The sequence below is a fragment of the Myotis myotis genome, unplaced genomic scaffold (assembly GCF_014108235.1).
Source record: "Myotis myotis isolate mMyoMyo1 unplaced genomic scaffold, mMyoMyo1.p scaffold_m19_p_1, whole genome shotgun sequence".
Taxonomy (NCBI): Eukaryota; Metazoa; Chordata; class Mammalia; order Chiroptera; family Vespertilionidae; genus Myotis; species Myotis myotis.
Window position 1 is genome coordinate 198,236,438 of NW_023416313.1, and position 17,521 is coordinate 198,253,958.

At 46.0% G+C, this 17,521-nt stretch overlaps 1 protein-coding gene and 1 pseudogene across 3 annotated transcripts; both read left to right on the plus strand.

Annotated features, from left to right (window-relative positions):
- The first annotated feature begins 392 nt into the window (after nucleotides 1-392).
- RDH12 (retinol dehydrogenase 12) lies at nucleotides 393-10,986 on the plus strand. Of its 3 annotated transcripts, none has more exons than XM_036310734.1 (7): nucleotides 393-620; nucleotides 2,295-2,413; nucleotides 2,918-3,073; nucleotides 3,752-3,856; nucleotides 5,388-5,597; nucleotides 7,994-8,183; nucleotides 9,162-10,986. In XM_036310734.1, the coding sequence occupies exons 1-7, from the start codon at nucleotides 553-555 to the stop codon at nucleotides 9,262-9,264; spliced, it is 951 nt and encodes a 316-aa protein (XP_036166627.1). In that variant the 5' UTR covers nucleotides 393-552; the 3' UTR covers nucleotides 9,265-10,986. The 3 variants fall into 3 exon arrangements, with proteins under 3 accessions (XP_036166627.1, XP_036166636.1, XP_036166644.1); XM_036310743.1 differs by having other exon boundaries at nucleotides 8,000-8,183; XM_036310751.1 differs by having other exon boundaries at nucleotides 5,388-5,507.
- Nucleotides 10,987-15,573: 4,587 nt separating this feature from the next.
- LOC118664792 lies at nucleotides 15,574-16,047 on the plus strand (annotated as a pseudogene).
- The last annotated feature ends 1,474 nt before the right edge of the window (nucleotides 16,048-17,521 follow it).

Below are 17,521 nucleotides of genomic sequence, written 5' to 3' on the forward strand. Positions count from 1 at the left end.
CCTGGAGTTCCCAACATATATCTTCCCAATCTCTACCCCGTCCCCACCAAGAGATACCACTGTCCTGACTTCTCTCACCATTCTCCTGGGGGTTTCTTCCTTGTCTTCCTATTTTAATCACATTTGTATTTCAAGTATCATGGGGTCTGTTGCTTAAGCTAAAAATATTCTGTCTTTCAGGCGTGGAGGTGGGGGTGGTTGGAGAGAAGACATTCCCTAGATAAGAGAAATAATAGAGGGTAGGAAAGGTAGGGGGCAGTCGCTGCATTTCCCCCTCATTCTCTTTGCTGGTTCCTGTGAGGTTCCACTCCTTCCTCCGTCCTCCTCTCTCAGGACTACATCTCCCAGCAGGCTGTGCTCTGACAGCTCTCGGTTTTAAATAGGATTCTGGGCTAGGCTTAGAGCCAGGCTGTTGCTGAGAGCTCTGAGAGGAGCTAGAAGAGGGAGAAGCAGCCAGAAGCAGACAAGAGTTGGAGGCAGACCAGGAGCCCGAACCCGAGTTAGAGTCGAAGGTGTTTTTACTAAGGAGCAGAAACTAAAGAAGTTGAAAAGATGATGGTTATCTTGGGACTGCTCACCTCCTTCCTTTCCTTCCTGTATGTGATAGCTCCATCCATCAGGTTTGTCTTAATTTCAGTGACTCATACAGTATTTTACAAATCCCTAAATTGGGAGCCATGGAACTCGTAAGTAGATGAATTCTCTCTCGGCTGCTGAAAGAAGAGGAAGGGATAGAGGTTAAGGGAGAGAAAGTCAGGGCAGAAGAAACAGAAAGGGAAGAGGTAATTATGGAAGCCATGAAGCAAAGTAAGAAGGAAGCACCTGGGCTGGGAGTAGAGGGGCTGATTTGAATGCTGATGCTAGTGGAAGGCTGAGTGGATGAGTGTTAAGTTGCTTGACAGACAACTCAGGGGAAAGTCCTTCTCTTTCACTCTGTTCCCCTGGGTTCCTTGGAAGGTCTTCCTTTCTTCATTGTTTCTAGTTAAGGTGGCCCTGCTGGGTTACTATGGGTGGTCATTGCTGAGGGACTCATTAAGTACCAGGCATTTGGGAAAGGAAACAAACTCTCTTTCCTCAACTAGAGATGTTTTGGGATGGCTCTTTTGCTGTGGGATTTCTGGAAGTGTCCAAGAAACGTGTGTCTGAGCAGAGAATTTTCAAATTGCTGATGGTAAAGAAGGTTACATGGACATATGAGGGACAGAGTGTTGCTCTGGGTCCTGGCATAGAAACCTGGGTTCACATGACAGTTTTGCCACTATTAACAAGTGACTTGAACTTCTTTGAGCCTCATTCCCTACCCCCTCCCCCCCCACTGTAATATGGGGTTAATAAGAGAGCGGTTGAGAGGATTAAAATAAATCCCCCCGGAAAGTGCCGGAGAGTTAAATGGTGCTCAGAAATATCATCTGTCCCCACCTCTCATCCTCTTTTTGGAACTTGTCAAGTTAACTTTATGTAAAAAGATGCTCTCTGCACAGAGGTCTGAAAAGAGAGGGTTTCTCAGTGTGCTGATAGCTAGAATGGAATCTCTGAAGATGGCAAAAAAAAAAAAAAAAAAAAAAAAAAAAGTGAAGATGCTGGCTCTCTAAAACTGGAGAGGGAGCCGAAACCAGTTTGGCTCAGTGGATAGAGCGTCGGCCTGTGGATTGAAGGGTTCCAGGTTCGATTCCGGTCAAGGGCATGTACCTTGGTTGCGGGCACATCCCCAATAGGAGATGTGCAGGAAGCAGCTGATCGATGTTTCTCTCTCATCGATGTTTCTGACTCTCTATCTCTCTCCCTTCCTCTCTGTAAAAAATCAATAAAATATAAAACTGGAGAGGGAGCCCAAGAGCCACATTTGTATGTGGGACCCTCTGAGGTGCCATTCCTCAGTTATTCACTGTTGGTGCTTATTGAAGACGGAGGGCTCAGGACCAGCGAATCCTTTAATGCTCTTTGCATGTTTTAATGCAGGTTAGAGGCGGCAGCTGACCTCCAGGAACCTCTAGAGATAAGAGCTTTGTTATCTTTATCTAATAAGGAAGGTCTCCCTGGGCTCCAGCTCAAGAGCACTTCCACTGTTTGCCTAGATGGCCATTTATAGCTTCTGGACACATGACCTTCCGACCTGAGCTGACGATCAGGAGACCCCCTCCCTCACTGGGAACACGTCCCCTGGAGATTAGCTTGTTTAGGTCTCCCGATGACAACTGTAAGAAATTCTTCTTTGAGGCTGGACGGGTGTTATGTATCTCAGTCTGGGGTTGGGAAGGATGGTGCATGAGTGCTTTTGCTTCCCTTGCCTATAGGAAGTTCTTCGCTGGTGGGGTTTGTAGAACAGACGTGCAGCTTCCTGGGAAGATAGTGGTGATCACTGGCGCCAACACTGGCATCGGCAAGGAGACGGCCAGAGAGCTCGCTCGCAGAGGCAAGTCCCTCCACTTCCATGTCCACAGGGCAGCACCTCCTGCCTTTCTCACCCGGGCTCTGCCCACATTTCCTTGTCTTTTCTCCTGGGCTTGGAGGCTCTGGTCAGGAATTCAAGGAACATGGGATTCAGGCCCAGCTGTGACGCCAACTCAATCTGTGGCCTTAAACAAATTTCCCTTCCTCCCTGCTCCGTTACTGTTTGTCTTATATAAAGTAAGACAAACAATGATGTCCATGTACAGTGTTGGTCAAGTCCCTTATTCTAAAAGGAGATTCTAAGCAACATTAAATATCAGAGTGTAAAAACCTGGGTTCCCAGCCGAAGTTAAGCTAGTAGCAAGGAGAATGAGCAGGGCTGCAGTGAGAATCCTGAAGAGTGGCAATACAACACTCACTGCTTTAGGGGTGGCTGGAGAACGCTCTGTGTACCAGTCCCAAGCTCACTTACTATACTCTTTCTCAGCCTACGGTCTGAACACATTGCCCTCTTTTTTTGCCCCAGGAGCCCGAGTATACATTGCCTGCCGAGATGTACTCAAGGGGGAGTCTGCTGCCAGTGAAATCCGAGCCGATACAAAGAACTCCCAGGTGCTGGTGCGGAAACTGGACCTATCGGATACCAAATCCATCAGAGCCTTTGCTGAGGGCTTTCTGGCAGGTAAGGCCCTGGTGGGTAGCCAGAAAAGCAAGAAGCTGGGTGTGGGAGGGGTTGCCCCACCCAGACCTGTCTCTGACCCTTACATCAGAACCATCATGGATTCCACTGGACGGGTTCTGCCACATGAACCAGCAGGGCAGGGAATTGGCAAGGGGATGGCAGGTGGACCAGCTGGGCAGGATCCTTATCATCCTTTTGCCTTTGCAATGGGAATGTTGGAGGTATCAGCTCCCTGTCTGGGCTTGTACATTGGCATCAAGGTGTGGCCCTGATGCCACTCTCTTCTTTCATTCTGAGAAGCAGCCTTCTGTGGCCACAGGCACCAAATGAGGTTGTGTTGCTTCCAAAATTCTTGTGTATCTTAGAAAATATCCAGCTTTTACCAATGACTATGAAATCCATGAGGTTTAGGGACCATGCCTGTCCTGTTTTACCACTGTATGCCCAGCAGAGTGGGCCTGGCCCAGAGTCAGTACTCAGTACATATTTGCTGAATGAATGAATGAATGAATGAATGGTGTCCAGGGAGATATCAATTACTAAAGTTAGAAACCCAAATAACAGTGGTTACTGAATATCACTAAGATAGGTCCAAAGGCAAGGAGTAAATACTCAGGACTGTGCTGGGCAGCTAGCAGACTTCTTGCTAACTACAGGGTCTCCTTGGTTGTGTTACAGAGGAAAAGCAGCTCCATATTCTGATCAACAATGCAGGAGTGATGATGTGTCCATATTCCAAGACAGCTGATGGCTTTGAAACCCACCTGGGAGTCAACCACCTGGGTAAGTACTTCTGAGTGACTAAAAAGCAAGGCTGACCCCATCTTGTTCTCTGTAGGTGTAGATGACCGTACACTAGTTCTGAGAATCTCCAGTGGTCCTACTGGAGGCCAGGGTTCCAATAGACTGGACATACAGGATTTTTGTCCACTATCCCTCTCCTGACTAGTCCAAAAAAGTGAGGTCCTCCTACACATACCATTAAAAAAAAAAACCCAATTATCAGAGGGAAAGGAGGGTGGGGGGAGGTAGGAAAGGGAATGAGGGGATAAATGATTAAATGATGATGGAAGGAAACTTGACTTGTTGTGTTGAACACACAATACAATAACAGATGATGTATTATAGAATTGTATACCTGAAACCTATATAATTTTATTAACCAATATAACTCCAATCTATAATAACAAAAGCGTAATATGCTAATTAGAACAGACGTCCTTCCTTCCTTCCAGACAAAGCCGCAGTGGGCAGGGGGCAGGGGTGGGGGGTGGGAACCCACAGCAGAGACCCTGCAGCCCGCAGAGGCCCTGTGGCCGCAGCGGCGGCAGGCTGGGGGCCGTGGCCAAGGCCCTTGCACGAATTTCATGCATTGGGCCTCTAGTAAATTCAATAATAAATTAAAAAGAAAAAGAAATAAAGAAACCCCATAACTTTGAAGATACCAGGAAGAAAAATGCCTTCTTGGATGAGGCTGTGGTAGCACAAGGCTTGCCAAGCAGAGCCAGGCTTGGGGGCTGCAGGAGCCTATGTTTGGCTGGAGGGAGTCACATCTATAACTGGGGGTTCAGAAAGCCAAGGGTTGGTCGATGGAGGAGGCAAACCCTGAAGACTTGAGGTATGAGAGAGGCTGGGGTTCAGAGTTCAAGGTGATAGCTCTAGAGAGGAGATCATGGAATAGGTTCTCTGATCCTAGACAAATGTAATTTTCCCTAACTCTTCCACTCTTCCCTCTGTACACGGGTGTACCTGGACCCACAGTTGTGTGATCATGGCCATAGTGGGGTCAGAAGCCAGCAGGTAGCCTTTCTCCTAACTGGGGCAAGGGCAGAGGTTCAAACAAGTACAGATTAAGTCTATATTGCCTCACCTATAGTCTAGCTCTGGCCCTTGCCTTAAAGAATTCACTAACTCAGTCTGCCTGACCATTAGCACTGAGTTACATAAAAATTTTTCGCACCCAGAAGATAGGGAGCTAATGCTGAAGTCCTGTCCTCAGCTCCCACATCCTGAGCCTTGGCAGCCACTCCACTCTTTAAAAACAAAAAAAATTAAAATATATATATTTTTAAATTGATTTCAGAGAGGAAGGGAGAGGGAGAGAGAGCTAGAAACATCAATGACGAGAGAAAATCATTGATTGGCTGCCTCCTGTGTGCCCTTTCCTGGGGATCGAGCCTGCAACCTGGGCATGTGCCCTTGACCAGAATCGAATGGAACCCTTCAGTCCGCAGGCCGACACTCTACCCACTGAGCCAAACCAGCCAGGGCAGCCACTCCACTCTTTAATCTTCCCTGCTGGCTCTCCTTGCAGGCCACTTCCTTCTCACCCACTTGCTCCTGGAGCGGCTGAAGGAGTCTGCTCCTGCACGGGTGGTGAACCTGTCATCAGTGGTCCACATTGCTGGCAAGATTCGCTTCCACGACCTCCAGGGTGAGAAGCGCTACAGCCGCGGTTTTGCTTATTGTCACAGCAAGCTGGCCAATGTGCTTTTTACTCGTGAGCTGGCCAAAAAGCTCCAAGGTAAGTCGGGAGAAAGGGCCAGGGTTCAGGTAGTGAAAGCAGGGTTTTCAGTCCAGATTAGAGTGTCACAGAAATTTCTGAACACCTCAAACGTGAACACTACAGTGGTAAGTAGCTCTATGCCCTAAGGAGGATGCCCTTGGGAAACTGAAAATTGAGTAACAGTTAGGAACCTAGGAAGTTACCTTACATTTATGTCAAATCTTATATCTATTATCTGATATTATTTTTCACAACAACCTCTTGCAACAGGCAGAGCCGGTATTATTATTATATGGGTCCAAACCGAGGTCCAAAGAAGCAGCCAGCCCAGGTTTATACAGCTTTCAATCCAGGGTACTTCCTTCTGAGTGCTATTTGCTGAGATTCATGTGGTTAGCTGAGCAAGAGAGGTGCCACTGCCCGGAGTCAGGGAGCTAGGGCTGGACGTCGCCCCCTGGGTCTGAGTTCTTGCTCTAACACATGGTAGCCAGGTGTGTATAAGGACATGTCCCTTTATCTTCTCCTGACTTCATCCCCTCAACTTTAAAATGAGGTGAGGCCTCTCTTAATCCTATGATCCTTTCCCTTCCTGGAGTTTTACTTGAGTTGCTGGCTTTGGGATCTGGAAATCATGGGGACTATTTGCTACGCTGATTAAGCCAGAGTTCAGGAACAATGGTATTTGATATCAGAACACAGAAGGTAGAAGAATAGGGCAACCATTAAAAGAAATAGTAATAATGACAATAATAATTGAGAGTTTTGTGTGTGCCATGGACTATACATGTCTTAACTCATTTAATACAACATTCCTATGAGGTAGGTGCTACTGTTTTTCCCTGCTCTACAAGCAAACAAACAAGATAGGCACAGATATATATATATGAAACTTGAACAAACAAACAGAAGAGACCAGCACAGATATATATGCAACTTGACCAAGCAAGTTTCCTAGCTGAGCCAGGATTTAAATCCAGACAGTCCAGCTCTGGAGTCCATGCTCTTTACATCAGAGTTCAGACCTTGACCTTGCAACCTGCTAAGGTATGACCTTGGGCAATCTTAACCTCACTGTGATGAGACTTCAGCTTTTTCCACAGTAAATGGGCATCTTAATAGAACTTACCTCATAAGCCTCTTTGAGAAGCAAATGAGATAATGCAGGTAAAGCACGCAGTAGTCTCTTGCACATACTAAGTACTAAAAATAGTGGAGGCACCAGGGGTGTCTGGGGGGCATGTTAACCCCCATCATCTTCATCAGCACCCCTCAATCTACACCTCATAAAATGTGCTTGCCCGGCAAATGCGGCTCAAGCCACTAACTTCCTTTCTTTCACCCACATTGCTTCCCTTAAGTCAGGAGCGGGAAACCTTCTTTCTGCCAAGGGCCATTTGGATATTTATAACATCATTCGCCGGCCATGCAAAAATATCAATTTAAAAATTAGCCTGCTATATTTGGTCAAATATTTAATTAACTCACCCCTAATGCCTTGGCAGGGCCAGACCAAATGATTTCACGGGCCTTATACAGCCCGCAGGTCAGATGTTCCCTACCTCTGCATGCCCTTCCTATAGAAATTCCAAAGATGCCACTGTCAGTAATTGATACTATTACTACTGCTACTACTAGTAGTATTAGTATTAGTAGTGCAACTAGTACATGTTGTTGTTTCTATTATTAACTAGAGGCCCGGTGCATGAAATTCATGAAGGGGGGGGGGGTGTCCCTCAGCCTGGCCTGCACCCTCTCCAATCTGGGACATCCGTCTCATAATCTGGGACTGCTGGCTCCTAACCGCTTGCCTGCCTGCCTTCCTGATCACCCCTAACCACCTCTGCCTGCCTGCCTGATCACCCCTAACTGCCTCTGTCTGCCTGCCTGATTGCCCCCTAACCGCTCCCCTGCCGGCCTGTTGCCCCTAACTGCCCTCCCCTGCTGGCCTGATCACCCCCTAACTGCTCTCCCCTGCTGGACTGATTGCCCCTAACTGCTTGCTCCCCTGCTGGCCTGATTGCCTCTAACTGCCTCTGCCTCGGCCCCTGCCACTGTGGCTTTGTTCGAAAGGAAGTCAGACATCCGGAAGATGTCCAGTTGACCTGGTCTAATTAGCATATTACCCTTTTATTAGTATAGATACTTAAGTCACAGAGAAAGATGACATCGACATAGAAGGACCTTCAACTAAGCATTCATTTGGGAGCACAGAAGGCTGAGAAGGCTATAGATCTTTCTGGAAGAGATCAATTAATTACTAGCCAGATTTTACCTGGCTAGGGGTGGCACCTTCTAAATCACGGGGTTCTGTTTTTTGAGTCCCTTTTTCTCACTTATGCATTTTGCAGCAGGAGGTGAGCTGTTTCGGGGGCTCAGAGTATGTCCCTGCTCTAACTGTGCTCTCTTTGCCCTAGGCACAGGGGTCACCACCTACTCGGTGCACCCGGGCATCGTCCGCTCCGAGCTGGTCCGCCACTCCTTCCTGATGTGCCTGCTCTGGCGGCTCTTCTCCCCCTTCCTCAAGTCAGCACGGGAGGGGGCGCAGACCAGCCTGCACTGTGCCCTGGCTGAGGGCCTGGAGCCCCTGAGTGGCAAGTACTTCAGGTGCGTGGAGGCAGTGCAGGTTCTCTCCCCACCTGTGCATGGTGACACTCACCATTCCCTGGGCTTTGCACCCCAGGTGGCCGAGTTTGCACCTCATAGCAGAATCCAAGTTTGGTTTGGGCCTGCAAACCAAATGCTGTAACTTTTTCAAGGGAACTTACATTAGAAACTTGGCAAGAGTTGCTTTCCTGGCTCTATTTTATATCTGTGTGCCATGTTTCCAGGAAAGAAAGCTTTGTAGCTTTCTGAGAGCCATAAGAGAAGGCTGTCCCCATTGACTGTGCCTTGGGAAGGATATTAGCAGGCTCCCTCGTTGAACCTTTGGCTGACTTTTCCATGCATTCCTTAATACCAGGGCAAGGCCACACTCCCCAGGGTGAACTCTGTCTCCCCAGGCTGCCAAGATCGGGACTATCTGTTGCAATATAGAAATAGACATTTCAGTGTTGAGTTTTGTCACAAATTCAGTTTGGGAATAAAGGGGAGCCTGGGACTAAAAGAGGGAAACACTATGTATCTACTTCTATACAAACAGAGCAGAGAAGAGTGTAAAGAAAAGTAATTAACGCATAGGCATTTCTTCTTTATCAGAACCGCATATTCCATGAACGCAGGCAATGAACTGCAGGATTGGTGGTAATACCTCTGACTGTGTCACCCATGAAACGGTAGTATTTTCATGCCCCATCGCAGTTGCAGATTTCTCAAAATGTCACTTCTGCTCGCCACTGCTTGGAAATCCGGCGGTTAGTAGGCCCAGTGCTAGCTCTTGTTATGGATTATATTAGTAAAGAAGCTTATGTGTCACTATGCCATGGATTTTTTACAATATTTAAAGACTGCATTCCAATACAGTTGGTTTCTTTTCCTGCAACCTATTTTATACATTTAGAAATGTATTCTGAGAAAGAGGCCATAAACTTTTCCGGACTGTCAATTTCCACTCCTGGATGTTTACGTTCTTTCTTTGCCCTCCAGTGACTGCAAGAGGGCCTGGGTGTCTCCAAGGGCCCGAAATAACAAAACTGCTGAGCGTCTGTGGGCCGTCAGCTGTGAGCTTCTAGGAATTCAATGGAAGTAGAGCTGGTAGAAGAGCCACGGCTTTATCAGGTCTGGCCCGTGCCACCATGAAGGGGGACCAAGAAGGCCAACCCTCAGGATGGTCCTCCCGGCTGGCTGCTGCTGTGAATCCTGTCCTCTGATTCTCCTGACCCTTCTGGAAACCTCTGTATACCCAACCCTCTTGTGAGGCTGGCTCATGGCATCGGATGTTCACATCTACAGAGCATTCTTCTCCAAGACTTGCAGTCGGCCTCCCTCTCGGGGCAGGAGGAGGAGGCAGATGCCAGGCTGAGCACAGGGATGGCAAAAGAGCCTGGGAAACTGGGTCAGTTTCCTCACCGGTACTAGAAACGCCAGCTAGCAGGCTCAGCTGAGGTGGCAGGAGCACCAGCGTTACGTATTTCCAGGGACTATAGACTCAAACTTTTGACTAATATCTCCTCTTTAAATTCTGGTCACAACTCTGGAGTCTGGACCAACTCAGGAAAATCTTGGCTTAACCTTGGCCAACTTTGGTTCCTTCCGCTGAGCACCCTCGAGTCCCTGCATGAAGCTGGGCCTTCCCATTTTCTTTTTCCACTTTTTTAAAAATTGAAAAAAAATTTCTAGCTTTATTGAGATATAATTTTTAATCATGTAGAGGGTTTCATTTTCCAAATCATTCCCTTCACCTCATATTTTTAATAGTTTGTTGATTTCTTTTTTAAAAAAGACAGGAAGGAAGAGGGAGAGAGAGATATAAACATCAATGATGAGAGAGAATCATTGATTGGCTGCCTCCTGTACACCCCGTACTGGGGATCAGGCCCACAACCCAGGCATGTGTCTTTGCCCGGGGAATTGAACCGGCTACCTCCTGCTGCACCGGACAATACCCAACCAACTGAGCCACACTAGCCAGGGCTTTACCTCAATTTTTAGAGGAAATAGACTACACATCCCATTGCCTTACTTATTTTCTCAGGGTAGCAAGAGAGAAATGGAACAAAATGGAAAGCCAGCCTTCTATTTTAGTGAGTAGTATCTCACCCTACTCACAACCCATAACCTTGTTATAATGTCACATCTTATAATGCATTATTAGGATGGTGTAAAATAAGATGTTTCGATTGGATATTTCCTCAAGTTTCTTCCAACTCTCCCATTTTATTACCTAAGAAGTAATGGAAGTGACTTCAATTATACATATGCTACGTTTCACTATAGATTAAGGCACGAGGGAATGTGGGACTTGATTGAATTTGATACATAGATGCAGAAAAACCACGCTCTGATAAACCCTCTACCTGAAATTATAGGTCTCTCTCTGGTCTCCCTGCTCTCCTGTGCTGCAGCCCTGGGTGACCTGCTGCTTGCCTCAAGTGCTGAAGTCACCAAGAAGAGGTAGAGAGATGACCTAATCTGTGAGCCAATTGACCCACGAAGTCAGGTTATTGGTTTCTGTTCTAAAGCATCCACAGGGCATCTGGTGACAAAAATGCCCTTTTCATCCATAGCAAGTAGACTTTTTTTTTTTTTAATCCTTTTTATTAAGGAAATTTTTAAATAGTAAAAAGTAGAGCAAATGGTATTATGAATCCCCATGTACCTGCCTATCATCCAGCTTCAACATTAATGTTCTGTCAGTCTTGTTTCATCTATATTTCCTCCAGGACATTTTTTGGGGGTGGGGTGGGATACTTGAAAGCACATTCTAGACATCACACATTCATTCATAAATACTTTAATGTGTGTATCTAAATAAGGACATTTGTTTGTTCGTTTGTTTGTTACTAAATCACAACACTCTATATGAATGAAAAAGGGGCTATGCGATAACCCTGACAAGCACAGGGTGTTCTGATCTCAAAGTCCTAACTGAACAGGTTATAGCAGGCAGTCACATCGCAGGTCTATAGCTTCCTTAGCAAAGGTGTTTTTTTTTTTTAATCCTCACCTGAGGATATGCTTACTGATGAGAGAGAGAGAGAGAGAGAGAGAGAGAGAGAGAGAGAGAGAGAGAGTCATTGATGTGAGAGAGAAACATCGATCGGATCGGTTGCCTCCTGTATGCTTTCCAACCAGGAACCAAACCTGCAACCTGGGCATGTGCCCTGACCGGGAATCAAACCTGCGACCTTTGGTGTATTGTACCAACTGAGCAACACCAGCCAGGCTAGCAAAGCTCAATCTTTACCTTAAGTGAGCTCTGTCCATTGCTCTTATGCGTCTAGGATAATATGTCTTTGAAATGTCAGAGTAATTTTATTTTCTGGACCTCTCTTAGGCACAACTACCGGCACCAGAGCACAAGACCACAGAATCCCTCTTGTTATCTTGTTCCCCGTATACCATTTCTATGTGCTGTGAATGTTTACTAACTATTCCCTACCCACCAATGTAAAAGTGTTTCTCCATTTGCCTTTTATTCAATCCTATGTTTCTCTCCCCACCCCCTAGCCCATGCTTTCTCCCACCTCCTTAATCTACCACCAGTGGATTTCATGTAACCATCTTATGACTCCTCCTTTGATTCTAGTGTATAAAATAAGCTGCAAAACTGCCATTCTCTGGAGCATTTTCTCAATCTGTTAAGATTTTGCTTCCTGTTATATGTCATCAGTTTGGCTCAAATAAACTCACAACAACTCTCTATAGTTTTGAACTTTTCTTATGCTGACATGTAACTGCTAACAACATGAATAATTCCTGGGTATCATTTACTACTTGAAGTTCAAGTTTCCTTGGTTGTCTCACAGAAGTCTTTTTACCACTGGTTTGTTTAAATCAGGGAAAGAGAGATGATTCTCCTGAAAAAAAAAAAAAAAAAGAAGAAGAAGAAATGGAAGTCCCCCCCCCCCCCCCCCGCCCCCGCAGAAGCCCCAGCAAATCTTCTTGTGCCTCATTGGCCTGAATAAGTACTGGGCCCTCTCCTGAACCAATCCCTATGGCTAAGGATGGGCTGTGTTAATTGGCTTAAGCCAATCACATCCCACACCTGAAGCTGGGGTCCATCTCACCCACTCTACCCAGTGGGGAAGAATAGTAGCTGATACAAAGCACTTAGGTTAATTAGGATTAGCAGTCCCCACAAGTACCCTCTAGGGCAGCAACTATTGCTCTCCCCGCTTTACTGACTGGCACCGAGAAGTTAAGTAGCTTGCCCAAGTTCACAAGGTTGATACATGGTAGAGTGGACCCTGGTAGTCTGACTCTAGAACCAACGTTTTTAACAGCCATGCTCTGTGGCTTCCCAAGGTGGAGGAAGCAACACATTCCCTCAAGGAAAACTCAGGGAACATGAATGAGCGGAGGGGTGAGGGGAGCACTGGGGAAGCAACCAATATGTGCTCCCTCCTGAGACCCGGGGCCTCCTAGGCTGTTGGGTCCACTGGGAAGCCTGGTGAAGAAGGAAGGGGAAAAAGAGGAGGAGGGTGGAAACAGGAAAAGGCCATGCAAGGGTGGGAGACAGGGCTGGTGAGGAGCATGCATGGCATTGATGATCCTGGATTTCTCCCCTGGGCTGGAAGAATAAGCAAACATCGAAAACCAGGGGCACGCAGGGCTGCTGTCATGCAGGAGGAGAGCAAGCAGACCACGAGTGTGAGAGCAAAGATTCACACCTGGGTAAGAGTTTAAGAGATAAGCAACGCAAACACTGAGGCAAGAGGCATGGGCTTGGGGTGAGGGCTTTGATGCATGTCAGAGATGGCTGGTTGTAGGTGGAAGAAACAAAGCCATGCCTGGGCAGCAAGGAGTTGGCTCCAGCTGCCACTTCCAGGCAGTACACTGGCATTGCTGTCGGTAGCAGAGGGTTTTTGAGTAAACCTGCTCACAGGCTGGGTTCTTCCACTTCCACACATTCAACTACAGTCCTTTTTATTAAATTGGATGCTTCTCTCTATAGACCTTTTTTTTTTTTTTTTCCCAGAGAGAACAGAATGCTAACACATTCAAAAGATTGTTCCTTGCCAAACCGGTTTGGCTCAGTGGATAGAGCATCGACCTGCGGACTGAGAGGTCCCGGGTTCGATTCCGGTCAGGGGCATGTACCTTGGTTGCGGGCACATCCCCAGTGGGAGTGTGCAGGAGGCAGCTGATCGATGTTTCTCTCTCATCGATGTTTCTAGCTCTCTATCCCTCTCCCTTCCTCTCTGTAAAAAAATCAATAAAATATATTAAAAAAAAAAAAAAAAAAAAAGATTGTTCCTTAACATATATAGGATCCTTATATTATGTGTGCTTAGAACCCTTTGGACTATTACATTTTATAATTTTTCATGTTTGTCAAACTACTTGTTAGTAGGATTGGCTTAATAAAGGCCATCCTATTCTTGATTTGTGGCAAATATCTGAAATCTGAAAAACCTTTTTGTATTTTCTCTAAGATACACAGAGACCTGGGGGCCGAGTGCTGGGGACAAAGGGCTCATAGCCTCAACCTGAAGCAGAGGGGCGGGGCGATAGTAACACAGCAGGGCCTGGAACTCAGGGCCAAGCCAGGAGTCTACACGTAGGATCCGCAGGGTCTATAAATGCTAGGAGGAAACAATTTGAGTGAGATCCCAGCACCCAAGGGGGAAGAACTTTGCTTTCCCACAGCTTAATGGCCTTAGAAACTTTGGGGGGCTGAGGGCTGACGTTAAGGTCACAGTGTTTGGTGGAGAAATCCTTCCCTTTGAGTTTCAGGGCAGGGGAGCATTCCCTGCATTATCATCTAACCATGGTCTCTGGAAAACACAAAAATTGCCCCAATTCTACTTTCCTCATCACAACATCCATACTGTACATACTCTTCCTTCCTAAAGAATGGCTCTACTTGAAGTATGCGTCATTTCCTGCCCTCCTGGCAGGTGGCACAGCTCAGCTGGATCAAAGTAGTACAGAACTGGGGTGCTTACTTCTAATCATAAGGTCTAACCTCATTGAAAGAAGTCTGTGGCCCTGGCTGGTTTGGCTCAATGGATAGAGCGTTGGCCTGCGGATTGAAGGGACCCGGATTTGATTCCAGTAAAGGGCAAATGCCCAGGTTGCGGGGTCGATCCCCAGTAGGGGGCGTGCAAGAGGCAGCAGATCAATGATTCTCTTTCCTCATTGATGTTTCGATCTCCCTCTCCCTACCTCTCTGAAATCAATAAAATGTATTTTAAAAATAATAAAAAATAAAAAGTCTGTGCAATATTAGCTGGCCAGGGAAAGTATTTTAAATCTGAAGTTTTCTATTTTATTTCGAATTGTTGGGTGCACTTATACTTAACAGTAGTGACACCAAATATGCAAGAGCTAAGCAGCAAAGAATGGCAAAAAGAAAAAAATGTGAGTATTGGTTTTACATGTTGTTGGCATTTTCAAAATGTTGAACAATAGTTGTTCCCCTTGCTTAGAGTCTAGGCTCTGCCACTTCTCATCGTGGTCAGGTGCTCCCACAAGACTCAGCCTCCCACAGCACTGCTCCCTGGGAACCATCTCACAATCCGGCTTCATCTTGTCTCTGTGTAGCTGACTGTCCAACACCGAAAGTATTGTCTAGTCAGCTCAGCCTGGGCAAGGAACAGGTGCCAGCCTTGGCCTCCTGTCATGTTTCCAGAAGAGACTTGCCTCACATTAACTACCCAGCAAGGGAAAGAAAGGCCTTAGCTCAGCGTAAATGACACTGGGAATCCCGTGGCTGAGTCACCATTCAACCTTCCCATCTCTGCTCCTTAGATTTTCCCATGACCACAGAGGCCATTTCTCTTGAAATCTGTTTGTGCTGTTGGATGTGGCTTCCTGCCTGGTAGAGTGCCCTTAGGATACAGGAGGCAAGATCTGGATGAGAAGGGCTCAGGGATTACAGTCATCTTAGACTTCTTGGCAACCAGGTGCTTCTCTAGCTGCCCCAGGCCCGCTGCCTTCGCTATTCCTGGCTTCTGTTAAGCTCTGAAACCATTGGCTAGGCTAGTCCAGGAGGGAAAAAACTTTCCCTCTGGCTTGACAGACACTGGCCTAAATTTCTTCAACATAAAACTTGTCTGGGACACTAATGGAAAAGGAAACAAAAGAGACGTTTGAAAATCAAGAGGCAAATAGTTCCAGAGCATAGATTGCCTATGTGATGTGTAACCGCACAGATGACCTTGGCTAGCACCTGGCCCTTGTCTGATTCAACTCTGTATTCAGCATGGAGAATCTAGCTTACATCTTCGCCTCTTTTAGTTACAAGACAGACACCCACTTTGAACAAGCTTAGGCCAAACACCATAAAACATTTTGCTCATAATTTCAAGGAAGGATTGAAACTAAAAAGTGGGAAAGGGCTCTTTCTCTTTTGGTCCCAGATACTTCGAGAACTGGGTGCTTCGGTATAAACATGGCCAAGTCCAAGAACCACACCATGCACAACCAGTCCTGAAAATGGCACAGAAATGGCATCAAGAAATCCCGATCACAAAGATATAAATCTCTTAGGAGGGTGGACCCCAAATTCCTGAGGAACATGTGCTTTGCCAAGAAGGACAACAAGAAAGGCCTGAAGAAGATGCAGGTCAACAATGTCAAGGCCTCGAGTGCACATTCCAAGGCTATCAAGGCCCTCACAAAGCCCAAGGAGGCCAAGCCCAAAGTCCCAAAGGGTGGCAGCTGCAACCTTAATCAGCTTGCCTTTCATGGCTCACCCCAAACTTGAGAAATGTGCTGTGCCCGCATCGCCAAGGATCTCAGGCTCTGTCAGCCAAAAGTCCACGACCAAGGCTCAAATCAAGCCCCAGGTGCAGCTGCAGCTCCGGCTCCAGCTCCAGCTTAGGCTCCCAAAGGTTCCCAGGCTCCCATGAAGGCTCTACAGTAGAGGCCTCTGTCTGCTGATGTGTGGGCAAGAAGGACTAGTGTGATCCCCTGGGCTGCTGTCGCATGGAGCTGACGTCCTCCTGTGCTATTTGTACAAATAAACCTGAGGCAGGATCTGTAAAAAAAAGAAAAGAAAAAAACGAGTCTATGTAGCTCAAAAATAAGTGGAATCCAAGCATCAAACACCACCATGCTCCCCTCCCTATCTTTTCTCTGATTGTAGACTTCACTTCAGAGTAAGTGGCAAGAAACTTGGCTGTTGAAAACTCAAGCTCCGCACCTTTTGGTTTCTACTATTTGTGTGTGTGTGTGTGTGTGTGGTTTCTACTATTGAAGAGACAGTGCAGGTGTTTTTTATTTGTAGTATTTGAAGAACCTCACGTTTGGCTTGGGTCAGATGCTCACTGTGAAGCATTCAGCTATAGTACGGGAGGGAGAGTCCCGTAAGAAGTGACAGCTGTAGGAGTGGCATTTCAAATCAGTGAGAATAATAACTGTTCAATAAATCTAACATAGGTTAGATTCCCCATCTTGCACTATTCATAAAAAAAGTACTAGATGGATTCAAAAAAACAAAAAATTGTAGAGGTTGCCTCTGGAAAGGATTGATGGGAGATCATATTTCAATTTTTTAAAAAGCAGAATATTTTCACTTTTAACTTGGAAATAAAAAGTTAATTTTAACAGACATTGTTGGTTGCCACTGTCACTATGACTGATTAAACTATTGTGGTGCTCTCAATCCTAGCTGTATTTTAAAACATATAAAGTGCCAATGCATAGGTCTTACCTCAGAGAATCATATTTCATTGTTCTATTCTTGGGAGCTGAGCTGGCCCAGAGGCCAAGCTCACTCGCTGAGGGCAGTAGAGGGAAAGATGAAAGGAACCTGGGTTGCTGATGATAAAGCAGTGAGTCACTGAATTAACCAAGACTGGAGCTGCCCTCCCTTGTTACATGACACAATAAATTGTTGAAGTCGATGTCCTGTTGCAATAGTATTATGTTGAGCCATATAGAATTACTGATATTCTATCATTTCTGTGTGTTTTCCTTTAAAAATTTTTTATTAAATTTATTGGGGTGACATTGGTTAATAAAATTATATAGGTTTTAAGTGTACAATTCTATGATACATCACCTGTGTATTATTGCATTGTGTGTTTACCATCCAAAGTCAAATCTTCTGTCACCAAATATTTGATCTCCTTGACCCCTTACTAACTCCCCTCCGCCTCCCCCCTTTCCCTCTGGTAACCATCATGCTGTTATCTGTGTCCATCAGCTTTTGTTTGTTTGCCCTGTGTTTATTTGCTGCTTTCAGTTTTATATCCCATATAAGAGTGAAATCATATGGTTCTTGACTTTTTCCGTCTGCCTTATTTCACTTAGCATGATATTCTCAAGATCCATCCATGTTGTTACAAATGGCAGTATTTCATCTATTCTACCATTTTAAAACATACTTTGCCCCA

Excerpts from the sequence above, each read along its gene's own strand:
- RDH12 (XM_036310734.1), top strand. The coding sequence starts at position 553 with ATGATGGTTATCTTGGGACTGCTCACCTCCTTCCTTTCCTTCCTGTAT. Across the intron at positions 2,414-2,917 it reads CAGAGAGCTCGCTCGCAGAG|GAGCCCGAGTATACATTGCC; the intron begins GCAAGTCCCTCC and ends TTTTTGCCCCAG. Across the intron at positions 3,857-5,387 it reads CCTGGGAGTCAACCACCTGG|GCCACTTCCTTCTCACCCAC; the intron begins GTAAGTACTTCT and ends CTCTCCTTGCAG.